Source organism: Leptonychotes weddellii, chromosome 14 (genome assembly GCF_054177405.1).
Source record: "Leptonychotes weddellii isolate Sample4059 chromosome 14, ASM5417740v2, whole genome shotgun sequence".
Taxonomy (NCBI): Eukaryota; Metazoa; Chordata; class Mammalia; order Carnivora; family Phocidae; genus Leptonychotes; species Leptonychotes weddellii.
In genome coordinates this window covers 60,368,348-60,392,105 of record NC_138382.1, presented here as the reverse complement: position 1 = coordinate 60,392,105, position 23,758 = coordinate 60,368,348, and the positions used below count along the sequence as shown (strand labels likewise).

The 23,758-nt window shown below is 40.9% G+C and overlaps 1 protein-coding gene across 11 annotated transcripts in view; it reads left to right on the top strand.

Moving 5' to 3' along the window:
- The window catches only part of LPAR1 (lysophosphatidic acid receptor 1), a 295,096-nt gene that overhangs the window by 240,725 nt on the left and 30,613 nt on the right, over window positions 1–23,758 (top strand). The window contains exon 4 of one of the 11 annotated variants that reach the window (XM_081803371.1): window positions 5,521–10,374. The exons of the other annotated variants lie outside the window; for them this stretch is intronic. Within the exon in view, the coding sequence (XP_081659497.1) occupies window positions 5,521–5,672 (152 nt within the window). The 3' untranslated portion in view covers window positions 5,673–10,374. Of the gene's footprint in view, window positions 1–5,520; window positions 10,375–23,758 lie in introns of those variants that run through there. 11 annotated transcript variants of the gene reach the window in all.

Sequence of the window (23,758 nt, the reverse complement as noted above, 5' to 3'; positions counted from 1 at the left end):
CATCTTTATGGAAACTTATGTTTTCATCAATTTTCTGTTTTTAGTGGTGGAAATTCATATTTCAAGATGAAGAGCAAGATTTTATTTTCTACACACTCAGATAACTTCTGCCTTTCGCTATTGTTTTTCTTAGATGTAAACTCATGGTAAGGATCAGGGGAATATATTTATTCATTTATGTACTCAGAAAATAGTTCTGAGCACCTAATACATTCCAGACCCTATGCTGACTCCTGGCCATGTACCCAAGAAGAGGACAAGCACAGAACATTTCTTTTTGAGCTTAGAATAGCTGTTTTAAAAGTTCACCCAGTGAGGGACGCCTGGGTGGAACAGTAGGTTAAGCGTCTGACTGTTGGTTTCAGTTTGGGTTGTCATTTTGGGATGGTGAGATTGAGCCCTGTGTTGGGCTGCATGCTCAGTGTGTTGTCTGCTTGGGACTCTCTCTCCCTCTTCCTCCCTACCCCCCGTTCTCACTCTCTTTCTCTCAAATAATAAATCTTTTTTTAAAAATAAAAAATAAAAAGTAAAAGTTCACCCAGTGAGAATTTGTTTAAATAATTACCCTATTGAATTGCATTTTCTCCACGGGCTACATTCAGATTAATGTTTGACCACAATTTAAAAATATTTAAAAAAATCTTTAGCATTTCATCTTTTCCCATGGAAATTCACTGGGAAGTTCCTATAAGGCTCGTTGCGTCAATTTGTAGAGCAGTGTTGAATGAACGTAACCTGGATTGTGTGGCTCCTTGGGAAGTCTGGGACTTGTATTAATTTGAGCCACTGGAAAGAGAGCCCTAATTATGGCTAACTAAGCTAACATTCTGGTTGATGCATTAGTCCCATCCATTTTTGGTTAGGCTGAATGCATCCAGGAGATCATACCTGAGTATCCTGCTTGTGACCCTCTGGTAGACCTCTAAGAATAAAAACAAAACCTTGAAATTGCTGACACAAGAGAAGCCCTGTCTGAGTTTACCATGATTGTTATTTTTGTATGAAATTAAGTAACATGAGATATTTTACTTCTGCATTGACTCAAATAGTTTTTTATTTACTGATGTTCTGAATGTTGGTTGAAACTTTTCATATGGGTGTACTTTTTCTATTACTATCTCAAGTACTGCTTATAGTTCACAGAAATACCAGTAAACAATGACTGCTGAACTTGAACTATGAACCTAAGTTGTTTTAATTTTGCCCTTTTTATAATGCCTAGCACCTTCTGGTATGTAGTAAGCTTTAATGATTCATATAAAATTAACTTTTGTGCCTCATTGGATTGTTTTATAGGTTAAATGAGAATTATTTTGAGGGTTTATGGGGCAACAGTTTTGGTGTAGATCTGCCCCTAAGTGCCCCTCCCATGCCACCGTGCCAACCCCAAACATGAAAATAAGAGAAATAATGTTGCTCTCTGAGGTTTAAACTAGTAGCCTCTATCAAGACTGAATATGGGTAACTATCTCTGGAATGAATAACATGATTTCTGTAGGGGTGTGATGGAAGAAATTTTAGAATATGGAAAACTCCAATCAGGGTGATAGGTGAAGAAATTTGGTGAAGCAAGATGTTTATGTGATTGTAATATGGGAAGGAGAAATTAAATGGACTGCAGCATTTTTGAGAAAAGCAACAAGAATGGGAGAATGGGTGGCGTGAGGGAATGGGTCGTTGGAAAGCTTAAAATAGGGAATTCACAATCCTCAACAGTCGGATGTTTGTCAAGGTGATGCCTGATACCATTCATACAATGTATTCCTCTGCTTGAATCCTGTGTAGTCATAATGGTTGCATGGAGGACATGGCTTGGTCTTATAGAAACTAGTCTACTCGAAGCTGTTTCCACTGTAAATTCACTTACTGACCATCAGGTCTTGTGGGTGCACATTTGGTTTTTTATATCTGCCTTTTCTGCCAGATTGCCAGCTCTGTGATGGCCGGTAGGGATTGTAATGACATGTTGTCCATTTTGTCCACATTATTTGTCATAGTATCTGGCACAAAGTAGATGCTTATTAAGTAACTGTTGAATGAATAAGCGTGGTGCAAAACCAAGTCATTGAGCCTTCGAAACTGAGGAACAGAGAGAGCCATGGTGAATTCACTAAGCTAATGCCACTGTATTCAGCCATGGGGCAGAAGCCAGACCTAGCTACATTCCTGTCACATTCGGTGCCTTCCAGACAAATACAACAGCTTGGGAAGTGACTCAGTAATAAGTTTATTTTACTTTCATTTATTGTGGGGATGATTAAGGTTTAATTAATTTTGTTAGAAACCTTCAGTGTCCATTTTACCGTGTACTCTGGGTTTCAGACCTGTTCAGTTTCCATGATCAACAAAAGATGTGTTGGTCAACAAGTCAAACTCCTAGGAGTCAACATGAAGTAAAGACATCTTTGAGATGTATCATGGTCATACCAGTAGCAATTTTTCAGAACGAGGTTGTATATAAGCTACTTTTGAGTACTGAATCTTAATATTTTTATTTGTCAAATACGCACCATTAATCATGTGCCTAACCCTACTCTACCTGAGAAATTAGTATTAGTATTAGTAAAAAACAAAAAACAAACCCCCAAAACAGCCCTACAGAGTATAGGTACCATTATCTATTTGTTATCTTCACTGTCCAGAGGTGAAACCTGAGGTCTGGAGAGATGAGGTAACTTGCTGAGGGTCCCGCCGCTAGTTAAGGACAGAGGCTAGAATACATTTCAGGCACTCTGGTTCCAGAGTCTTTTTTTTTTTTTTAAACCTCCGTGCAATCCTGCCTCTATAATGAAAACAACTATTAGGACGTGGCTGTATTTTGTTACAAAGTTCCAACAGCTCTGTGCTACTTAATTGAAACATTGTGATCCCATTAGTTGCCTCGCTGCCTGTGCCTTGTTTCCTGTGATGAAGAAATCTCGAAGGGAACATTCCTTTCCTCCTTTTCCTTCTGCTAAAGATGCTCACGACGGTCATTTTGTTAGTCACTTTCCGGTGCTTGGTGTTGGGGCACCGGGAACTGACTGCTTCTGATTGAGGGAGTGTTTTGCTCAAGGTGTAGTTCACTTGAGGGTTCAAGGTCCCGGCAAGAAGTCATGTGATCCTTCCCCAGGCTTGAATTCTCCCTACTTGGCATTTTACCAAGAATTCCTTTTGCGTGTGTTCCGTAGTTGGATCAGAGTGGCAGTCAAGAAGTTCTTCCTTATTTGACCACGGTCTATCTTGAGTTGTAAGTCCTTGCCTTTCTTGCTGTATTCCTCGTGTTGACCCTTGTGTTGGGGATAATTAGAAAAGCAAAGAACCAGGATTTGGAAGGAGAATAATATTTACTGTTGTGAAGGTCTTGGCATCTTAGTCCCGGGAGAGAGGGACATAAAGCAAAATAAATCCAGGTGGGGCTTATCTCTTTGGGGAGCAAGGAGGAGTCATGGTTTTTTCCAGTTTGATCTGCTCTGGCTGGAAATGATCACCACTGAAGCCAAATTACTACTTATTACCTGTGTACTCTGTGCCAGGTACCTGGCACCACTCTTCATGCACCGTTTATAATCTTACACCAAGGAAAGTTGCATTTCCCCTGTTTTATACTGAGGGAACTGAGTTAAGTTGGGGCAAGGAACTTGTTCAAGATCATACATTTTGTCAGTGGCAGAAGTGGAATTGAGCTGTCAGGTGGTCATAGACCATGACCCACCATCACAGGGCACTGGCTCTCCGCACACCATACAAGAAACTTACTGGTGGTAATAATGGTGGAGACCAGCTGAGTTGAATGAAGCCCATTGTTTTGTGTTCACTCCAATGAAAGATAATTTAGCCAGTATCCTGTTAGCAAATCTTTATGTACTTCTCTATTTAATTCAACAAACATGTTGAGTGCTAATGATCGTGCTAAGGGATAGAAAGATGAAGGTGAACTCCATTTTACAGAGCTTAGGGTGCAGTAGAGGAGATAAAGAGCTACGGAAGCCGTTGGGGCCACATGCTAGTAGAGGTATGGGCAGAGTGATCCCAGGTGGAGGGAGGGGAGGCCTCCCAGAGAAGGCAGTACGGAGCGGAGGTCTCGATGCCTGTGGAGGACTTGGCCATTCTGTAGGATGCAGGCCGAGAAGCTAAGCAATGGCAGGAGCAGTGTTCCTCACCTCTGGGGAACTGAAGTAGTCAGGTGTCACTAGCGTGTGGTGGGGGTGCTGGCAAGCTTTGACTGGAGAGTCAAAGCCTTCATAACATACCAAGGCATTTAGGCTTCTGTCCGTAGGTGATCAAAGGTGGTGAGGGTTTCTCCAAGATAACACCAATTCCTTATAGGGGCTATCATATAATTTGTCATCCAAATGGAGATACTTTGGGTAGTGAAAACAGGCACTAACTGGTTGGAATGCAGGAGAAACAGGTGTAAACCAGGTCTAGGTAATGCAGGATGTGTGGTCACTCTACTTCTAGGTTCTGCTTTTTGTTTGTTTGTTTATATTCTTTCCACATTTTCTTTTGGCTTTTTAAATGTAGATTTCAACACTGGATTTGATCTGTTATATAGATGGTGAAGAAGAACTTCTGTTTTTTGTTTCTGTTTTGTTTTAAAGCAAGGCTCTATCCAGATTTAGAATTTTGGAGCTGAAAGAGTCCTTGTAAATTACAAATAGAACAAAACAAATTACACCATCCAAATCCCTAATTTTACAAAAAAAAAAAAAAGAGAGACTGAAGCTCCCAAGCTAGTTGAGAAATTTAGATCTGAATTCTCTGGTGGCCCAAGCCAAGATCCAGGTTTGACTGGATCTTGACTGACTGACTGACTTTCAGAAAGGTTCTCTTCACTACATATGTCTCCATGTTGTTCAGTCCCATCCACAGTTTCCATCATTTTCTTCCTTGTGAACATCAGCATGTATTTATGGGGCTAGCCAGCCACCCACGGTGTGTGTGTGTGTGTGTTTTCTCAGTTAATATTCATCAAGGTAGATGACTCTGGGATCTATCCCGACTCTGCCATTAACCATCTGGGTGATTCTGGGCAAGTCACTTTCTCTGTGCATTAACTTCTCTGTACTTTCATCTGTAGGAGGAAGTTGGCTAATTTGATTTCCAAGATTACAGTTCTGCTTATTACTCTGTCAACAAAACGATAAGGACATAACTATCATGGATCAACCACGTAGAATTCTCTAGTAGAAAACACAGAAATAGAAATGGAATAATAGCAGGGGATTATGATCTTTCTCTGTATCACCTTCTTTTTTATTTATTTATTTATGTATTTGACAGAGAGACACAGCGAGAGAGGGAATGCAAGCAGGGGGAGTGGGAGAGGGAGAAGCAGGCTTCCCGCTGAGCAGGGATCCCAGGACCCTGGGATCATGACCTGACCTGAAGGCAGACGCCTAACAACTGAGCCACCCAGGCGCCCCTCCATATCACCTTCTTTAATAATTAGCTTTCAATCTCTATTCCCCATTAAAGGGAGTGGCACATTTATAGAGGATAATCTAAAATGAATTGTTTTGCTTTACTCTCCCATAGAGAGCTCTGTGACGGGAAGAGAAGGCTTCCCAGTCGGTCCCGTCGCTAGAGGAAAGGAGTGGATACAAGAGGCTCTTATTCCCTGGCCACCGGTGACCAGCTACACATCCTGTTGCTCTGCAGAAGAACCAGAGCCACCCCAAGTCTCCTGAGCTCCCTGTGGCATCCCTGTTAAGACCTCTTTGAGGTGGAACCTAAGAGAATATTCATGAGAGCCCCGATTGTCTGGCCAGCCCTGAGGCTGGCTTGGCATCCTGGGTGTGGTCAGGAGAGACACCCCACAGAAGCCCCACAGTGCTGCCCAGACCCCAAGTCCTCGGCCCTGGTCAAAAGCGAAAACAACTTTCAAATACCAGTTCTTTATACCCTTTTGTTGCCCAGCTCCATTCAAATATTTTTACTCAGAAGAAACTTTTAAACAGAAACAAAAAATAAAAATACCACATTAACCTCACAGAGTTTCTTTTGAGATGTGGACAGAGTAGCCAGAACATGAAGCTCTTTCTTATTTTAGGTCTGATTCAGACTTTGTATTCCTGGCGGCTCCTGTCCCCATATGAATGCTGCATAGACATTTGTCCTTATCATTAAAGGTCCTAAAGGATGCAAAGATTCCTAGACTGGTGTGTGGTGACCCCTGGGAATCCACTGTTGCTGAGGGCCTGAGAGCTTAGGTTTGGAATAAGATAGGCCAGAGTTGAGAATTCAAGTTCTGACTCTTCTCTTACTCATTTCGTAACCGTGAGTGGGTGATTTAATCTCTCTGAGCCTCAGTTTCAGAATTAATAGAAGAAGCCTAGTAGGACCTTTCTCAAGTGATTAGGAGCACTTGATGAGCTGACTTGCATGAAGCAAAGGTAGCCAGGGTCCGGCTAATATAAAACACTGAGTGGTGGCAAATACCCTCATCACTATTAGGTCTTGTCGGCATGTGCACCCTCCCCTTTTCTCTCCTCCTGCCATACCCACAGACCAGCAGACGTACAACAGTGGATTTGGTGGTTGAGATAGTGCTTCCTTTTTATGACATGGTATAAAAATCCTACTGTGTTTCAGCAGCTCTTGGCTCCAATAACAGGCGGTACTTTTTATTCGGCCTGGCCGTTGCTTTTCCAAAGATATATCTGTACTGCAGAGGTGTCTACATCTTACTTCCTGAGCCTCAGCTCTATGTATTGGAAGTCTTGTTAGCATCATAAGTAATGGCAGTTTTGACCTGGTAACTCTCTGAAGATTAAATGGCATTAACCATTAAAATGAATTTTGAAAAAAAAAAAAAATGAATTTTGAAATGGAACAGGCCACTCTGCCAATATTTATTAGAAGGGGTCATCAGGGGGCGCCTGGGTGGCTCAGTTGTTAAGCATCTGCCTTCGGCTCAGGTCATGATCCCAGGGTCCTGGGATCGAGCCCCACATCCGGCTCCCTGCTCCACGGGAAGCCTGCTTCTCCCTCTCCCACTCCCCCTGCTGGTGTTCCCTCTCTTGCTCTGTCTCTTTCTGTCAAATAAATAAAATCTTAAAAAAAAAAAAAAAGGGTCGTCAGGGGGCGCCTGGGTGGCACACTCCGTTAAGCATCCGACTCTTGGTGTCAGCTCAGGTTGTGATCTCAGAGTGGTGAGATCGAGCCCCACGTCGGGCTCTGTGCTCAGTGCGGAGTCTGCTTAACACCTTAACACTCTCTCTCCCTCTGCCTCTGACCCTCTGCTACCCCTGCACCTCTCCCCATCGCCCTGCTCGTACACGCGTTCTCTGTCTCTCAAATAACTAAATCTTAAAGAAAAAAAAAAAGGGTCTTCAGTTCCGTCAAATGGATGTGCTGTGCTTAGGGCACAGCTGACAGCCCAGCCACCGGTTAGGGCACCATTCTGTTTGCTTTTGACCTACAGTGAGGGACCATGTTTGGCATAAATGGAAGAATAGCCAGAGGTTGGGGTCATGACACCTTATTGCTGTTCTCTGTTCAGGCCCAGCTTTACAGTGTATCCAGCTAGGATTACCTTAGTTGGGGCCTCATCACTGTTCACCTGGAAAGAAAAGGATAAAAGATATTTAACTCCTAATCTCTCACTGCTACTTCATCAGTCTCCTTGGAGTATCATTATGGACATTCCATGATGGCAGGGCTTTATCTTATTTCCCAGCACCTAGAACAGGGCCTAGCAGTTAGCCAACTCTAGATATTTGTTGAATAAATCAGTGAAATATACCTTTTATTCTGTATAGAATTTTGCAGGCTCCCTAGTAACAATAGAAATATACCTGTATAGCTTGAAATTCAGTGCAATGTATTAATGAGCCTCATTCAAAGGGGTGTTTATTATAAGGTAGTTATAATAAGGCAGTTCCACATCCTGCCTGTCAAGGACATTTTTTTAGGCTGGGTTCCAGCGTGAGCTTGTTAATAATAGTTTATTTTGCCAACAGACATGTATTGAATGTCTAATAGGCCCTCTGTTAAGGAGGAGGGATGCAAAGATCAGTGAAAATACGGGCCCTGTTCTCAAGGAGCTCTCGTTTTAGTAGATCAGGATAGATAAGTAAATGCAATATAGTATGGTAAATAAAATATGCAAGGTGCTGTGGGAATGCTGTCTTCCCATTGTCTTTTCCATCAGGAAAGACTTCATGATGGTGATTAGGAGTTACGTCTTAGATGGTATATTAGCGTTTGCCATGTGAACCCCAGCAGAGAAATAATTTCAGTAAGATATTCTTGGTACTCTGAGTTGAATTAAATATTCAGTCACCTCCTTATGTTACAGTTAATGTCACTTAGATATGACAGTAACTCCTGTTAGGCTTGCAAATCTGCTGGGGGCGGGAGGGAAAGCTTGCATAATTTTAAGACAATATTGTGCATATCATTTTTTTGCCTACGTTTGTGCACTGGTATAATACATTTTTTTTTTTAATTGGCCATAGTAAGCAGTTTCACATGCAATTGTTTGTAAAGTAAATGAGTTTGGTTACAGGAAAGGGATGAATTTCTACATGTGCAAACTAACATCCTGTGGGAAGTAAGAAGGGCTCTGTAGTGACATGTATGTTTCAGGACCTGAAAGATTATTGCCAGGAAATAGCGACACCTGCACTTACAATAAACACACATATGTGCATGGGAATTGCCAGATTTAGCAAATAAAAATAATGTTTATGGGATGTGCTAAGAAAAGTACTCATTGTTTATCTGAAAGTCAGATGTAACGGGGCATGATACATTTTATCTGGTAACCCCAATACACAGCGGTGAGTGGGAACAAAAGCATTTTAGATGGCAATCAACTCTATCTGTGGAGATTTTTCTCTGTCTTACAGGTTTCCATATTATCCTGAGGTCGATTTAAGTACATGAAGGGTTTCGCTTATTTAATACTTCTGATTTTTATTTTGAGTTGTCTAGAAATAAAGGGACATAGCTGGTTTATAGAATCTTCTGTGTCTCAGAAGCTGTGTAGGCTTATGAGCGTACTGTATGCCACGTACATCCAGTTCAAAACGGAATTATTCTCCCCTTTTACACATTCTTTGTCAAGCTCTTTGAAAAAAAGTATTTTAATGAAGTTTGTTTTTCCATAGAAACAAAGGATTTTTTTTCTTGTGTTTATACCTTTGATATTTTTTTCCTTTGAGATCTAAATTACAGCCTTATGCCTCTGAGAAGCTACTTTTTATTCATGTATTTTAGTGCAGATGATAGTGTCTAGACTGAGTGTGGTCATGGCTTTACTTAAACCCTGGCAGGTCTCCTCCGCCAATAGAGGAGTTATTGTGATGATCCAAAGCAAATAAGTTCTAATAGGGTGACAGAGCAGTCACAGGGTCTTTTTTGAAGAAGTGGGATTTAATCTGGCATCGGGAGACTGGAAATTCATGGCTTCACCTATTTATCCTGTCCAAGCAGACCTTTGCTGACAAAAAAACACTGCATTTTAAGCAGGGTTTTCCATGAGTTCATTCTAAATGGGTATTTCTGCACTTCAGAAAGCTTCTCTTCATGCGACCAGGCATGAATTCATCTGCTCGAGTTATTTTCCTTTCTTTTAGGAGAGGGAAGATACACTTAGGAGCCCAGCCTTCCAGGACCTGCCCAGGAAACTGATGAAGTGAAAAGTTGACAAGCTTTTGCGGCAGCCAGCAAGTGATTCACCATGTTACACTGCAGGGATTTGCTTTGCTAACCTTGCTGAGCACGTGGTACCCTGGAATGCTCCTTTGTATATTGCCCCAGCCCCAAAGGAAAAGCCGTGCTATAAATTGAGCTGGAATTAGTGAGTTTCAGAACAAAAACAGGAGTCTGTATTTGGACATTCTACAAAGAACATATGTAATGATCAAATACACAGAAGTTGTAGAGATGAGAAGTGCTAGCTTTATTTAATTTGGCAAATTCTGATGTCTTGGTCGGAGTTGGGGGGGCAAGTGAAGATGTTTTCATAAAAATAAATTATTTCCAAATACCATGCATGTACTCTAGCATATTCACAAGTACCAATACATAACATGTTATTTAAAATGCAAGAGAATGCTGTGGAAACGAAATGTGAGTAGTAAGTCTAAGATAACAAGACTGCTATAGTTCTGTAATGGAATTTTTTTTTTAATTATTTGAGAGAGAGAGAGCACGAGCAGGGTGAAGGGCAAAGGGAGAAGCAGACTCCCCGCTGAGCAGGGACCCCGACATGGGGCTCGATCCCGGAACTCCAGGATCATGATCTGAGCCAAAGGCAGACGCTTAACTGACTGAGCCACCCAGGTGCCCCTGTAATGGGATTTCTTAACATGGTAGTTCAATCTAATTGGGTTCTGTTACTTTTAAGGCTAATGCCTTATGTAAATTTAAAAGACATTAGAAGCAGGAGCAGAAAAAATTAGAAACTGAATTAGAAAATACAGTCATTTATATAGTGATCTGTCTGTAATCCATTACATAGTAAGTGATCTAACTATTACAGTATAATACATATCCCGTGTGTTGCCCCTCAGCAGTCAGACTTACAGCTTTAATAATAGTGTTGTAGGTAGCTTTATTACTCTGTAACTTATTGAGGTTATGGAATACTTTGACCCATTGTTTTGTGTAGATCTCAAGGACATTTTTGTACTGTCTTTTTACGTATACATATTGATATCAGAGTAACATTTTTGTTGAGAAGGTATTTTCTGAAGTATACATAACTAGTCTATTTTAATTACTTCAACAATTTAATATATAGCACAATTAAAGCATTTCTAGTTTGCTACTTTTTTCAGATTTAAAAATCTGAAATTTTTAAGAGAATCACATGTTTTTGTATAGATTGTAAAACGACTTAATTTATCAGGTTTTTATTTTTTTGAACATATCAGATTGTAACAAAATGTCTACCATTGTGAGTTTTCATTTTTCCTCCCACATTGACTTTTCCTTGGCCTTACTTTATAGCTAAATTTTATAAAAAATACTTGATTTGGAGGGGGTTAATTAGTAACAAGTGTCATTACAGTTTGGCTATTAATTTTATTTTTAATTAAGTTTTTCTACCAATTTCAACTTTTCCTGAGTCGATATTTATGGTTTTGTTTCTTTCTTTTTTTTTTTTTTAACTTATGATGTATTATTTGTTTCAGAGGTACAGGTCTGTGATTCAACAGTCTTACACAATTGACAGCGCTCACCATAGCACATACCCTCCCCAGTGTCCATCAGCCAGAAATAATAATGGTTAACATTTGAGGGTTTACTAGATCAAGACTCATTAAATCCTATTACTTTGCCCCAAATATATATAATATAAAAATTTCAAGCAAGAATCTTAATCTCTCTGAATTTCAATTCCATCATCTGGCACATATGGATAATACATTTTTGTGAAGATCATACATGATAGTGATTGTGAAAGCTCTTTTTATAGGAGGTGTCACATAAATGTAAGTTATGAATGTTTTTGCAGCTGCAGCTTACAGAGCAGTGACCCAAAAAAAAGTTTGGAATGCTAAGCAAGAAATGTGATGTTGTGTGGTTGCAAAGGCATTAACTATATTCTAACTTCCAGTTTGCCGCTTACTTTGGGCAATCCACTTGTGATTGTCTTCATCTGGACCATGGAGGGCTTCCCTCTGTCGGTGTGTCTGCAGGTGTGGCCCAAGGACCACCAGCATGTGAATCACCTGGGCTGCTTGTTGAACAGGCTGATGGCTGGGCTCTAGCCCAGACCTGCTGAAGCAGGATCTCTGTGGTGGCATCCGGTCATCCGTAGTTGAGTCACGTAGACCTGGCGTTAAACCTGACCTTGCTCGTTTCTAAAATCTATTTTTCACCTTTCCTACTCAGACAGATTATGGGTACCACTTACACGGTGAGTTAGGGCTGGCGATTGCCCTCACACTTGTGTTTGTAGACTCGCTTTGCAAGCGGTAGAATGAGGAGAGAAAGGTAACGGAAGTTGGAGTTAGGGAGAAAATGGTATTAGTAAGATAAGATGCTTGGCTCTTGAAAAGCTTACTATAAAGAAGATTGATATTTTTGCACTAAATAGACTTTACTCTCAACATATTTGAAATATCCACGCTGATTGTTAGCACCCAAGGAAAATTTGTCACCTGTGATTTAATGACTGAAAATGCAGCTGACTTACTGTAAAGGTCCCTTGAGAAATCATGGCAGGTCTAAGATTTTTTTCAGGTAGGCATGTCATTTTCTGTTCCAAGGAGAACATTTGTATCCCCCCCCCCCACCCAAGAGAGGAGATAAGGCAAACATGTTCTTTTTTGGGGGGTTAACCTGATGCAGTTGTATGTGTCTGCATGGAGACCTTTACAGAGAAGGACAGATTGATCATTTAGTTGTTCACAGGTTAAAGAATATTCTGTCCCTGCTATTCCTTCATTTTCTTCTGGAGGCAGCCTGGCATAAAGAGCATGGGATTAGGATGGATATGTCCATGGGTTAAAAATCCCAGTTCAGCTGACATATCAGCTTTGACCCTGGGCAATATTTTTGACCTTTCAGGGCTGCTTTTTCCCTACTGGGGGGAGAGCATTACTTATCACTCTCTCCTCAAATGGGGAGGTTATTTTGAGAATTAAATGACCTATGTTAAGTGCTTACAATCTTGTCTGGCACCTGTTCAAGCGAACATGCTTCCCTGTTATTCTGTGTTCATGAAAGTTCCACCTGCAACGGGCTGCGATTAATCTTTTGAACTGTTTTCCCAGCATGGTCATTTCTTGGAGCCATTTAGCCTCTTTTATATGCCTATATTATCACTGGTGGCATTTTCTCCCTGTCTGCCCATAGAAATGGAGCTGAGAGCCCTATATGGGGATTCAACCCATTAGTTTGTCCATTCATCTATCCATGTAGATCTAGAATGTACATCTATCCATGTAGATCTACATCTATTTGTCCATGTACATCTATCCATGTAGAATCTTAGAAACTTGGTGTGGAATGAGACTTACAAGGATCATGGGATTTATACCCTCTTACAAAGCCAGAAGAACATGTGGTCTTTCAGCCTCTGCTCAAACACCTTGGATTCATGGAGCATTCTTGTCTCTCTAGAGATCAGACTATCCTCAGATATAGATGGACTATTACAGAAATTTAGCCACAGTCTGGAATGGAACTGTTTTCTCGGGTACCACTCACTGGATCTAGTTATTGCCTCTTAGTGCCATAAAGAACACTGCAAGTATTTACAAACTAATTCAGTTCACATGACCTATATTGCCTTTTGTGTGTTGGAATAACTAATACCCAAATGTATAATCCCTACTCACTTACCAATATGACCCAACTACAAGGCAGGATGGGAGTAAATTAATGACAGAGTTATGAAGCAAACATGGCCCTGCCATCCTAAAGCCCACAGTCTAGTAAGAAAGATTCCATGTGTATATAGATGATTATTGTAAAACGCAGGAGGTGACAAAAATACCAAAAAAGGAAGTATAAAGCTATCTAAAAATGGAGAGAAGGGAGAGAATCCTGTCAGTATAATCAGGAAAGCTTTATGTAAATGAGGTTTTGAGTGTTACAGTGTAGGTGATGATGGAGGAATGAGGTATTGTTGGACTGCATTTACCTCTTTTAGATACTGAACCCCTTTTGAATATTTAGGACTTTTTTTTTTGATTACCAAGGTAACACATTCGTCAAGAGGGAAAGAAGGGAAGATGAAGAAAATTAAAAAATTAGGACGCCTGGGTGGCTCAGTTGTTAAGTGTCTGCCTTCGACTCAGGTCATGATCCCAGGGTCCTGGGATCAAGCCCCACATCAGGCTCCCTTCTACGTGGGACGCCTGCTTCTTCCTCTCCCACTCCCCCTGCTTGTGTTCCCTCTCTCACTGTGTCTCTCTCTGTCAAATAAATAAATAAAATCTTTAAAAAAAAAAAAGAAAATTAAAAAATTAAAATTTAGAATTCTAAACATTTTAGAGAAAAAGCAAAATATTAAAATGAATACAGTTTCTTTCCAGTCCTTTATTTTAATGAATACTTTTCAGTTGAGATTATATAGTACAGTTTTGTTGCACAATTTAAAAAAATACCCTGTGCTTGTTAATGCCATTAAGTAATCTTTGAAAACATGAGTTTTCTTTTTATTATTGAAGTATAATTAACATACAGTATTCTATTATTTTCAGGTATACTGTATAGTGATTCAACTATTCATTACTCAGCATTCATCAAGACAAGTGTACTCTTAATCCTGGTCACCTATTTCACCCATCCCCACACCCAGTTCCCTTCTGGCAACTACCAGTTCTCTGTATTTTAAGAGTCTGGTTTGTTTGTTTGTTTGTTTGGTCTCCTTTTTTCTTTGCTCATTGTTTTGTTTCTTAAATTCCATGTATGAGTAAAATCATATGGTATTTGTCTTTCTGACTTATTTAAGTTAGCATCACACCCTCTAGGTCCATCCATGTTGTTGCAAATGACAAGATTCATTCTTTTTTATGGCTGAGTAATATTCCTGTGTGTGTGTGTGTGTGTGTACTTACGTACTGTGTACATACACCACATCGTCTTTATCCATTCATCATCCATTGATGGACACTTGAGTTGCAGCCATAATTGGGCTATTGTAAATGATGCTGCAGTAAACGTAGGCGTGTATCTATTTTTTTCAAATTCATGTTTTCATTTTCTTTGGGTGAATACCCAGTAGTGGAATTACTGGATCCTATGGGAGTTGTGTTTTTAAATTTTTCGAGGAACCTCCATACTGTCTCCCACAGTGACTGTGCCAGTTTGCCTTTCCATCAACAGAGCACAAGGGTCCCTTTTCCTCCAGATCTTTGCCAACACTTGTTATTTCCTGTGTTTTTCGTTTTAGCCATTCTGACAGATATAAGGTGATAATATCTCTTTGTGGTTTTGATTTGCATTTCCCTGATGATTAGTGATGTTGAACATCTTTTTGTGTGTCTGTGGGTCATCTGTATGAAAACATGAGTTTTTTTTTTTTTTAAAGATTTTATTTATTTATTTGAGACAGAGAGAATGAGAGAGAGCACATGAGAGGGGGGAGGGTCAGAGGGAGAAGCAGACTCCCCGCCGAGCAGGGAGCCCGATGCGGGACTCGATCCCGGGACTCCAGGATCATGACCTGAGCCGAAGGCAGTCGCTCAACCAACTGAGCCACCCAGGCACCCCTGAAAACATGAGTTTTCTACACAGACTTGAGACATTCCAAGTGATCAGTGGGCATTTAGGTTTTATGTCTCTCTCTCTCTGCTGTGATAAATAACATTGAGATAAATATTATCTATTTTTTAAAAGATTTTATTTATTTGATAGAGAGTATAAGCAGGGGGAGCTGCAGGCAGAGGGAGAGGGAGAAGCAGGTTCCCCGCTGAGCAGGGAGCCCAATGCTGGGTGGGACTTGATCCCAGGACCCTGAGATCATGACCTGAGCTGAAGGCAGATGCTTAACCGACTGAACCACCCAGGCGTCCTGAGATAAATATTATCTAATGTGAATCTTTACTGTCCTCACTGGGACTTTATGAATCTTGATTACTAGTGTTCTCCATAAAGTGTATACCAATTTACACTTTTAACACAAAGGAATGAGAATATTTTGTTACATTCATGCCAGTATTTGGATGGGTGGCCTTTTTTTTTCTCTTAATGGTGCCATGTTGTAACCATTTACATTATTTTTATTCATGAGCACAGACCTTAGCAGGCCTAGAAAAGAAATAGAAGCTTTTCCAGGATTGAGAAACTAAGAATAAACAAAAATGGGAATGCATTTAGTCCCGTTTAAATATCTGTACTACTTCGAAGTATGTTGTTCCATGTAAAAGTCTAATGTATATTTATTTCTCTGGAAACCTACAGGCCTAACAACTGAACAGTATAGCACAGGGATAACAGTGTTACCTCCGAAATGCCAACTGCCTGGATTTTAGTCCTGACCTTAATACATAGCAGTGTCATCTTGGGCCATGGATTCAGTTGCCCCATGCTTTCATTTCTTCGTCTGTATAAGGAGAGGTAGGGCAGAAACAGAAAAGCCTCAAAAGATTAGTAAGATGATTATATAAGATGCCAGGAATGTAAGTACTTGGTAGATACTATGACAAAATACATAACTTGGTGTTTGTATAGAATGATACTGCTGTGTTGAAACCTAAAGTCCCTGGATTAGTCCTCGTTGTGGTGGATCTTTATTCATTATATTGTGAGAAAAAAAGGCAGAGCAGAAGGATCGGGACCCATTGTGCTTTCAGGACTCAGTGGGACAGGTTTTCCTTGGATTGGGTGGGGCTTTCATCTCAGGGATCCTGAAAGTCTCTGGAAACTGCTCAGTTCTGAGATCCCCCACTTTTCTGTCTTCCCTAGATGACTTTAGTCCCAAATGCAGAGGTTCCCATAATTTCTCAGTGTCCTTATTTCCATTTTTTTCCACAGTTCTGAATAAATACATAAGAGTTTAATAAGCAGTTAAGTCAACTTAGTAAGCATATAATAAGCATATACAGTTCCTGGGTTGCATGGGTGGCTCAGTTGGTTAAGTGGTTGGCTCTTGATTTTGCCTTGGGTTGTGGTCTCGGGGTCCTGGGATTGAGCCCTCTGTTAGGCCCTGTGCTCAGCGGGGAGTCTGCTTGACAAGGTTCTCTCTCTCCCTCCCTCCCTCTGCCCCACCTCCTCCTCCCCCCTTTCTCTCTCAAATAAATAAATCTTAAAAAAAAAAAAACAACAACAACAAACCAAGTACACAGTTCCTGATAAACTAGCAGACATTTTGTACAACAGCAACAACAACAAAAATAAATTGAAAGAAAAGATCATTTTTATCTAATTCTTAACAGCAACTACTAAGGGCTGTGGGCACCTTTTGATCACTGTGCCACTTCTCAAAACTTGGACTCAAATCAAATACCACCATCCTCATTTCCTGTTCCACAGTGAGTTTTAGGCAATATTTGATTTTTATTATAGCAGACAATATTGCAAAAACATGTCACAGAAAGGAATTTAATGCCATCTAATGTTGAAACTGTGAACTACTTCAAGCTGGGAGTTTTCACATGGTCACTGACAGATGTTGAGTATCACTGATTCCCTCAAACTTAAAATATCTGGCAGTGCTCTTTTTTTAAATTAACTGTGGAACCCTAAGGTGCCTTGGGGTGCAGTTTGGGAACCAGGGCCCTACTGTATTTCTGCTTTCTGGATTTACTTCAGTTTTGTTTTCTTCCAGCTATTTGCCACCTCTTGTTTTCTGGTTCCTGTTTTTATTTATTTCTTGGTTCTAGCCACCTCATTTCCTTCCCCTTTGTGTAGGACTGTTCTCTGTCTGGTCTCCTATCCAGCAGCACTGGTCTGTGTGTGGTTGTTGCTGGACCTCCACAGCCCTAGATGCAGCCGTGGAGATTCTGATACAGTTTGGTAGATGGCTGAGGTCAGTCACGGGGCTCTAAATCTGACAGGACTTTTTCAGTTCCCAACTCTGGGGGGTATACTTTCCACTGTAGCCTGCCTAAATGGTATGCTAGTGATGTGGCTTCTCTTTACATGTCCGTCGGTGGTACTCTCCCATGGTGTGAGTGGACATGCCCTCCACACCAGACCTCCCAACTCCTCAGAGGCAGACTTTGCTTTATAGCAACAGAGAACTGCCCAGACCACAGCTCACTGCCGCTGTTCTTGGCCTGTCAACCCAGAAAATGTAGTTGAAACCGTTGAGTGGTTACTTGTGGGCTCTGGATTAGACTCCTTGCTTTTGTATCCCAAGTTTACCACTTCTCCATTTCCCGAAGCTCCATGTTCCTCATTTACAAAATGGAGATGATAATAGGCCTTAATTCATGTGAGAATCAAGTGAGAAAATGTGCGGTGCTCTTGGTGTCATAAATTATTGAGGCACTGAATAAATGTTAATTGGTTCTGATACTTTTTTCTGACAGTAACTATGAAATTTACTTCCAAATATTTTAAATTTTGTTAGGAATAAGGTAGCCACTCATTTTTTAAATTTAGTGACTGTCTTTGCCAGTTGATGAGAGAGCATCAATTATTAAACATGAAGAAGCACTTTGCATTCTTGTAACATTGGGTTTATATGAACTAAAGTATCTTCACACACCTATATAATCTCTTAAGACTCTCATGACAGGGGTGGCTCAGTTGGCTAAGCATTCGACTCTCGGTTTCAGCTCAGGTCATGGTCTCAGGGTGTGGGATCGATCCCCGCGTTGGGCTCCCCACTCAGCATGGAGTCTGCTTCTCTTTCTCTCTCAAATAAATAAATCTTTTAAAAACTTCTCATGACATTATACATGTATATCTCATAAGTTTGACAGTGCAAATATTATTTTTCCCATTACAGAGGTGATCAAACTGAGTCAAGAGATTATTCATTCATTATTGCTGAAGATTATTCATTGTTTGCTGGAGTCCACACCCTCACTCAGGATTTGTAATTTCGGAACTAGCACTCCATATTTGCTCTGTTCCTTCCTTTTAATATTTCACAAGTTAGAAATGGAAAAGGAAGGAAGGAAGAAAAGAGGGAAGGAAAAGAAAAGGTGACTGTTACTTGTGATTTTTGTAAGCAATGAAAATTTGCCATTTCTGCTGGGTCCAGTACATCTCAGTGTGACAGTAGTTTTAATTAGTGTATAGGAATCACAGCAGTTTGAAGGAACATTACCAATGTTTTGTTGCCAGAAATAATTTCAGAAGAGAAAATGCTTGGCCTTTTTGCTGCATAGCAAAAAACATTGTATTCACCACACAAAAAACATAATAAAAGGGGGCACCTGGGTGGCTCAGTTTGTTAAGCGGCTGCCTTAGGCTCAGGTCCTGATCTCGGGGTCCTGGGATCGAGCCCCGTGTGTCGGGCTCCCTGCTCAGCAGGGAGTCTGCTTCTCTCTCCCTCTGCCGCTTGCCCTGCTCGTGCTCTCTTGCTCTCTTGCTCTCTGTCAAATAAATAAATAAAATCTTTTTAAAAAAAAATTAATTTCAGTTTCTGATGAACAGAAAAATGCCTCAGGAAAAGAGTCAAACTTTGTCTGCTCCCTGTCTTTCTTTTTTTTTCTGCAAATGTTCACATTCCTAAGCCATTCACCCATTCTAGAGCCATTGCTCCCTAACCACGTTTTGGGCACAGTGGCATGGAAATACATCGTCAGGGTATAATTTTGCACACAGCAGAGAGAACATGCTATTATGGAACTGAGTCTCCTCTGGGTAGCCTGGTGGTAGGCTGTGTTTTGATTTCAGTGTTAAAATGGAAGTAAAACCCAGGCTCCTCCTCTCAGGTCTGTTAGAAACTTGCTGGATCCATGCTCGTTGGGTGGTTTTCATGTCCAAATGGCAGGTGAGGGAGAAGAAATGGTCTTCTAGTGTCAGGCTCGAAGGCATTGACTTGAATGCTGAATCACGGTAATAATCTAAAAATGGAGTTTGATTCTCTGCTTGGCTGACTAGGAAATTGTGGAAGTCACAGGTTGGCCAGGCTAAACATGTCCTGGCCTACTAGAGGCCGGTTTCGGGGGGGGGGGGGGCACGGCAAATAGGCACTGAATCCTCACAGGGACGCCATGTGGTGGTCTTCCAGACAAGTGTCATGGACATAGTGGCAGCAGCTTGAGTTTAAGTATCTGCAACATTTAATGTGAGAGAGCTCGACTAAGTATGATGTGAACAGTGAAGAGTGATGTCAGTCATGCCTCAATAAAATGGTTTTAAAAACATTAAAGCTACAAAAAAGAATCTAGGTGATACATACCTAGAAACTCTCGAGGGAAAGAGAGTCTGAAGTCTCCATTCCACTTGTTTTTTGTTTGGCTAATACTATAAGCAATTCCCATGCAAACTGACTCTCTTGAGATGTTGGATTCATTTTCCATGCTGCATAACAGACTGCCGCAAACTCCGTGGTAAAACACCCATTTATTTTATCTCTGTGTCTGCAGGTCAGAATTCCAGGCACGCCTTCGTGGGTTCTCTGCCCAGGGTCTCACGAGGCTGAAATGAACTCTTGGGCTGGGCTCTGTTCTCCTCGGGAGGCTGGACTAGGGGAGGATCTGCTTCTGAGAGCCCTCAGGTGCAGGCAGAGCTTATTTCATTGTGTCCATAGAATTCACAGCAGCTTGCTTCTTCAAAGTCAGCAAGGAAGAGAGAGTGAGTCTATGCTGGTTCTTTTCTAGTCTCTGGCTTCTAGATTCTTTTTAAAAGAGTTGACTTGATCAAGTCCAGCTGACCCAGGTTAATCTCCTTTTTGATCAACTTAAAGTCAGTTTAATCACATCTGGAAAATCCCTTCACCTTTGCCATATAATGGAACCTAATCAAGAGAGTGACTCCTATAACCATGGCCATATTCTGTTTGTTAGAAGCAAATTGCAGGCTCTTCCCACACACAAGGGGAGGGTGCTAGACAAGTGTACGACTCATTGGGGGTCCCCTTGAGGGAGTGCATCCACCATAGATGTGCCATGTGTTTTAATAGGGTTATAGTTGGAAGAAAAAATGACTTTTGAAAAGCACCATTTTAAAAGGAATTAGTGTTATTGAGTGAAAGACTAAAGGATACTATGTATTTAAGTCCACATTTTTAAAAAAGTATTTGCACCCGAGCTGTTTACCTTTCCTTAAACAATGTGTCAACGAACACTTCTGCCTAGAATTTTTCCTTCCCTTGGGCTGCTGAGGAATTACTCCTAACTGGTTCTCTTGCCTCTTGATGCATTCCTTCCCTTGTCCTTCTTCCTTACCCGCTGTTTGTTTTTGAAATGTCACACCTCTAACCTGACAGTTGCCTTTGTCTGCCCACCTCGAGGATGGAAGTGTTACACCCTGACCACGGACTTCCTGAGCACAGTGGCACAGAGACACATAATCGCAGTGTAATTGTGACCCTGCCGATAAGCCCGCAACTCTGTTGGGCTCAGGCTGTAATCTGAGTGTCTGCCGAAAGGCCGGGGGTGGGGGGGTGCGGACAGACCTTAGGCTTGTTTGGATCTCGCTGTTAAAATAGGAATGAAAATTTATTTTCTCCTTCTTGGTCTGTAGGAGACATGCTGGTTTCATTCATGCTGGGTGGTTTTTATGTTCTAATAGCAGTATTATATAAACAGTCCTACAGACATGTGCAGAGTATGTGCCTGTGTTTATGCTTTGTGGGGGGAAAAAAAAGAATTTAAGGCAGCTTAAAAAGATGCGTACAGTTCAGAGGACAAAGTTGAACTAAAAATAAAAAGAAATAGGGAAGAATAAAAGTCAGAAAGTGACTTTTCTGTCCTTTTTGGGAAGGGCATACATTCTGGCAGTTAATGCAAGGACATAAACACAAAAGGTTCATGATTTGGTGGCCAAAGGTAAAGTCAGGAGAGAGAGCGCCCCTCTGAGTACTGAGCCCAAAGAGACATTTCTCCTGAGGATCTTCATCTGTGATGGACACATTGGCCGCAATGTGATGTGCTGGACAACTTACGGTGTTCACATGCAGTGCTGTGTCCCATAGGTCATTTCTTAGAACATTCTTCCATGAAGGCTGGTGGCCTGCTGCCAAAGTGTAGTCAGTTAAAGCCTTTCTGTGGGGCTTGACTTTCTAATCTATTGGTTGACTCAGTTTGGAATGAAATGTAGCACAGTACTTCACACTTCCTGCCCTGCACCCAGAAGTTTAAGAAATTTTTAAAATTTTGCTTTTCATCCCTTGGATTATGTTTTGAAGTGAATGTGGTTTATCTTCCGGAAGCTGAAAAGTCATTACATTATTGAGAATGAACACATAGCTCTAGGTATTCTATGTCTTTTTCCAGCAGCCATTAAGAATCTTTCTTTTAGTTCATGTGGAAGACTGAGGGACGCAGTTTGCCATGCATATTATATCGTAGTCCTTTTTAAAGTTTTTTTTCCTTCAGATTATATTTCTTGATAACACCTGCACACTTTCTTTTTTCTAGTTAAGTATAGATTGATTGAAGTCAGTGGAATTTTCTGTTTATTTTTTTGGTGAGTTGCGGGGGAGGGGTGGGTGGTAATTAACATTCTCAAGAGAAACCTGAGGAACCTCAAAAGTCATCTGTCTCATTTGGAGACTGTCCCACCTCTGTTGCAAAGAAAGGAAAGGGAGACCCTGTGGCGAAGTCAAGGATCTCTATGTAACAATGAAGGATGTCTCACAGAGCAAGGGATGGGCCCTCTGGACCTCATGGTGCTGAATCACAAGGGTTGCAGGTGATATTTGTTTACTAATCACTAATTTATTCTCGATTATCAAAGTAAACCCCATCTAGTGTTGATGTTTTATAACATACAGAATATTTGAGTAAGAATACAAAACTCATCCTGAAGTTGACCACCGACCGCCATCTTGACATATTTCTATGCTGTGTGTTTGTTTCTATGGCATTGTTAGCTTTGTGGTTCAGAGTGAGGGCCTCTGGAGGCATTGAGATCCCTGCCCCACCATTTGTTAGCCAAAATGCCCAGAGAGGTTTCTTGAGCTCTCTGAACCTCAATTTTCTCATCTGTAAAATAAAGATAGTGGGAGTGCCATTCTCTTAAGAAGGAAACCATGAGTTACTCTCACAAACAAGCTTGGTAGAAACACATTTGTTTCTTGAGCTCTCTGAACCTCAATTTTCTCATCTGTAAAATAAAGATAGTGGGAGTGCCATTCTCATAAGAAGGAAACCATGAGTTACTCTCACAAACAAGCTTGGTAGAAACACATTTATTAGAGACATTGTGTACATAATGATTAAAAAAAAAAAACAGTTGAAAAGTTAGGGAGATACCTGCATGAGAAAATAAAGGGAAACATGATTAGAACTGAAAAGGCTAGAGGTTTGTAAGTTCTTGGGTATGGAGCTTGCTTTCCCCTGGGAAGAGGCCATTTTTGATGTGATGGCATTTTCTGTGGGCAGGAAAAAAGCAATAGGGGAACTTCTTGTAGTCCTTCATCTCCTGCCAAAGATAAAGGACTTGATACTTGTCAAGTTTGGACATGTCTCATTAATACAATCTAATAACAGCCAGCCTTCCTGTGGAGGAATATCGCAGGCACCAGGCTGAACTTCAGAGTCCCTCCTTCCACTTGTGGCATCTTACCTTGCCTCTCCATCCTGCAAAATAGTCACGGTGATCTTCGTAATCGATAATTCAGATGGGTCCCTCGCTGCTTAAGAAGGAAAGCTGAAATCTCTTACTCTGATGTTTTTATCCTTCCAGAATGATATTGCAGCCTGTTCTGGAGAGTTATGTCCCATAATCCCCCTCGCACTTACTGTGTTCCATCCAAAATGGGCTGTTGTTCCTTGGGTAGATCATGGGGTTATCCGTTGGTCTAGTCTGCTTATTCCATGGGCTTGTAATGTCTAAAGCTAAAAGGGGATATACTTACTTAAAATATATTGAAAATACCTTTTATCACTACTTTTGCTCAACTTGGACTCAGAGACTTAGAGAATCAAGTGTGTGTGAGTGTGTAGACAAATTGGTGCTGACTTTCACTTCTCTTAGGATTAACTTTTCTGATTCAGCTCTAGGACTGACTTGGAATAGTGGTAAATGCTTTACTTGTACAAACTTGTGCTTAATGTGGTGGCTTCTCTGTATTTGCCATATGACATGGTCTGGGGGGAAATATCTTTGAGTCAGATAGTTTAACACATTATTTCCATATATATAGGTAAATAGCACCTTTTGTATGCCAGATGAGTTTCTGGGTTTGGGAATACAGTGGTATACCTGAATTTGAACACAGACTTCGCTTTGGGTGGTAGCT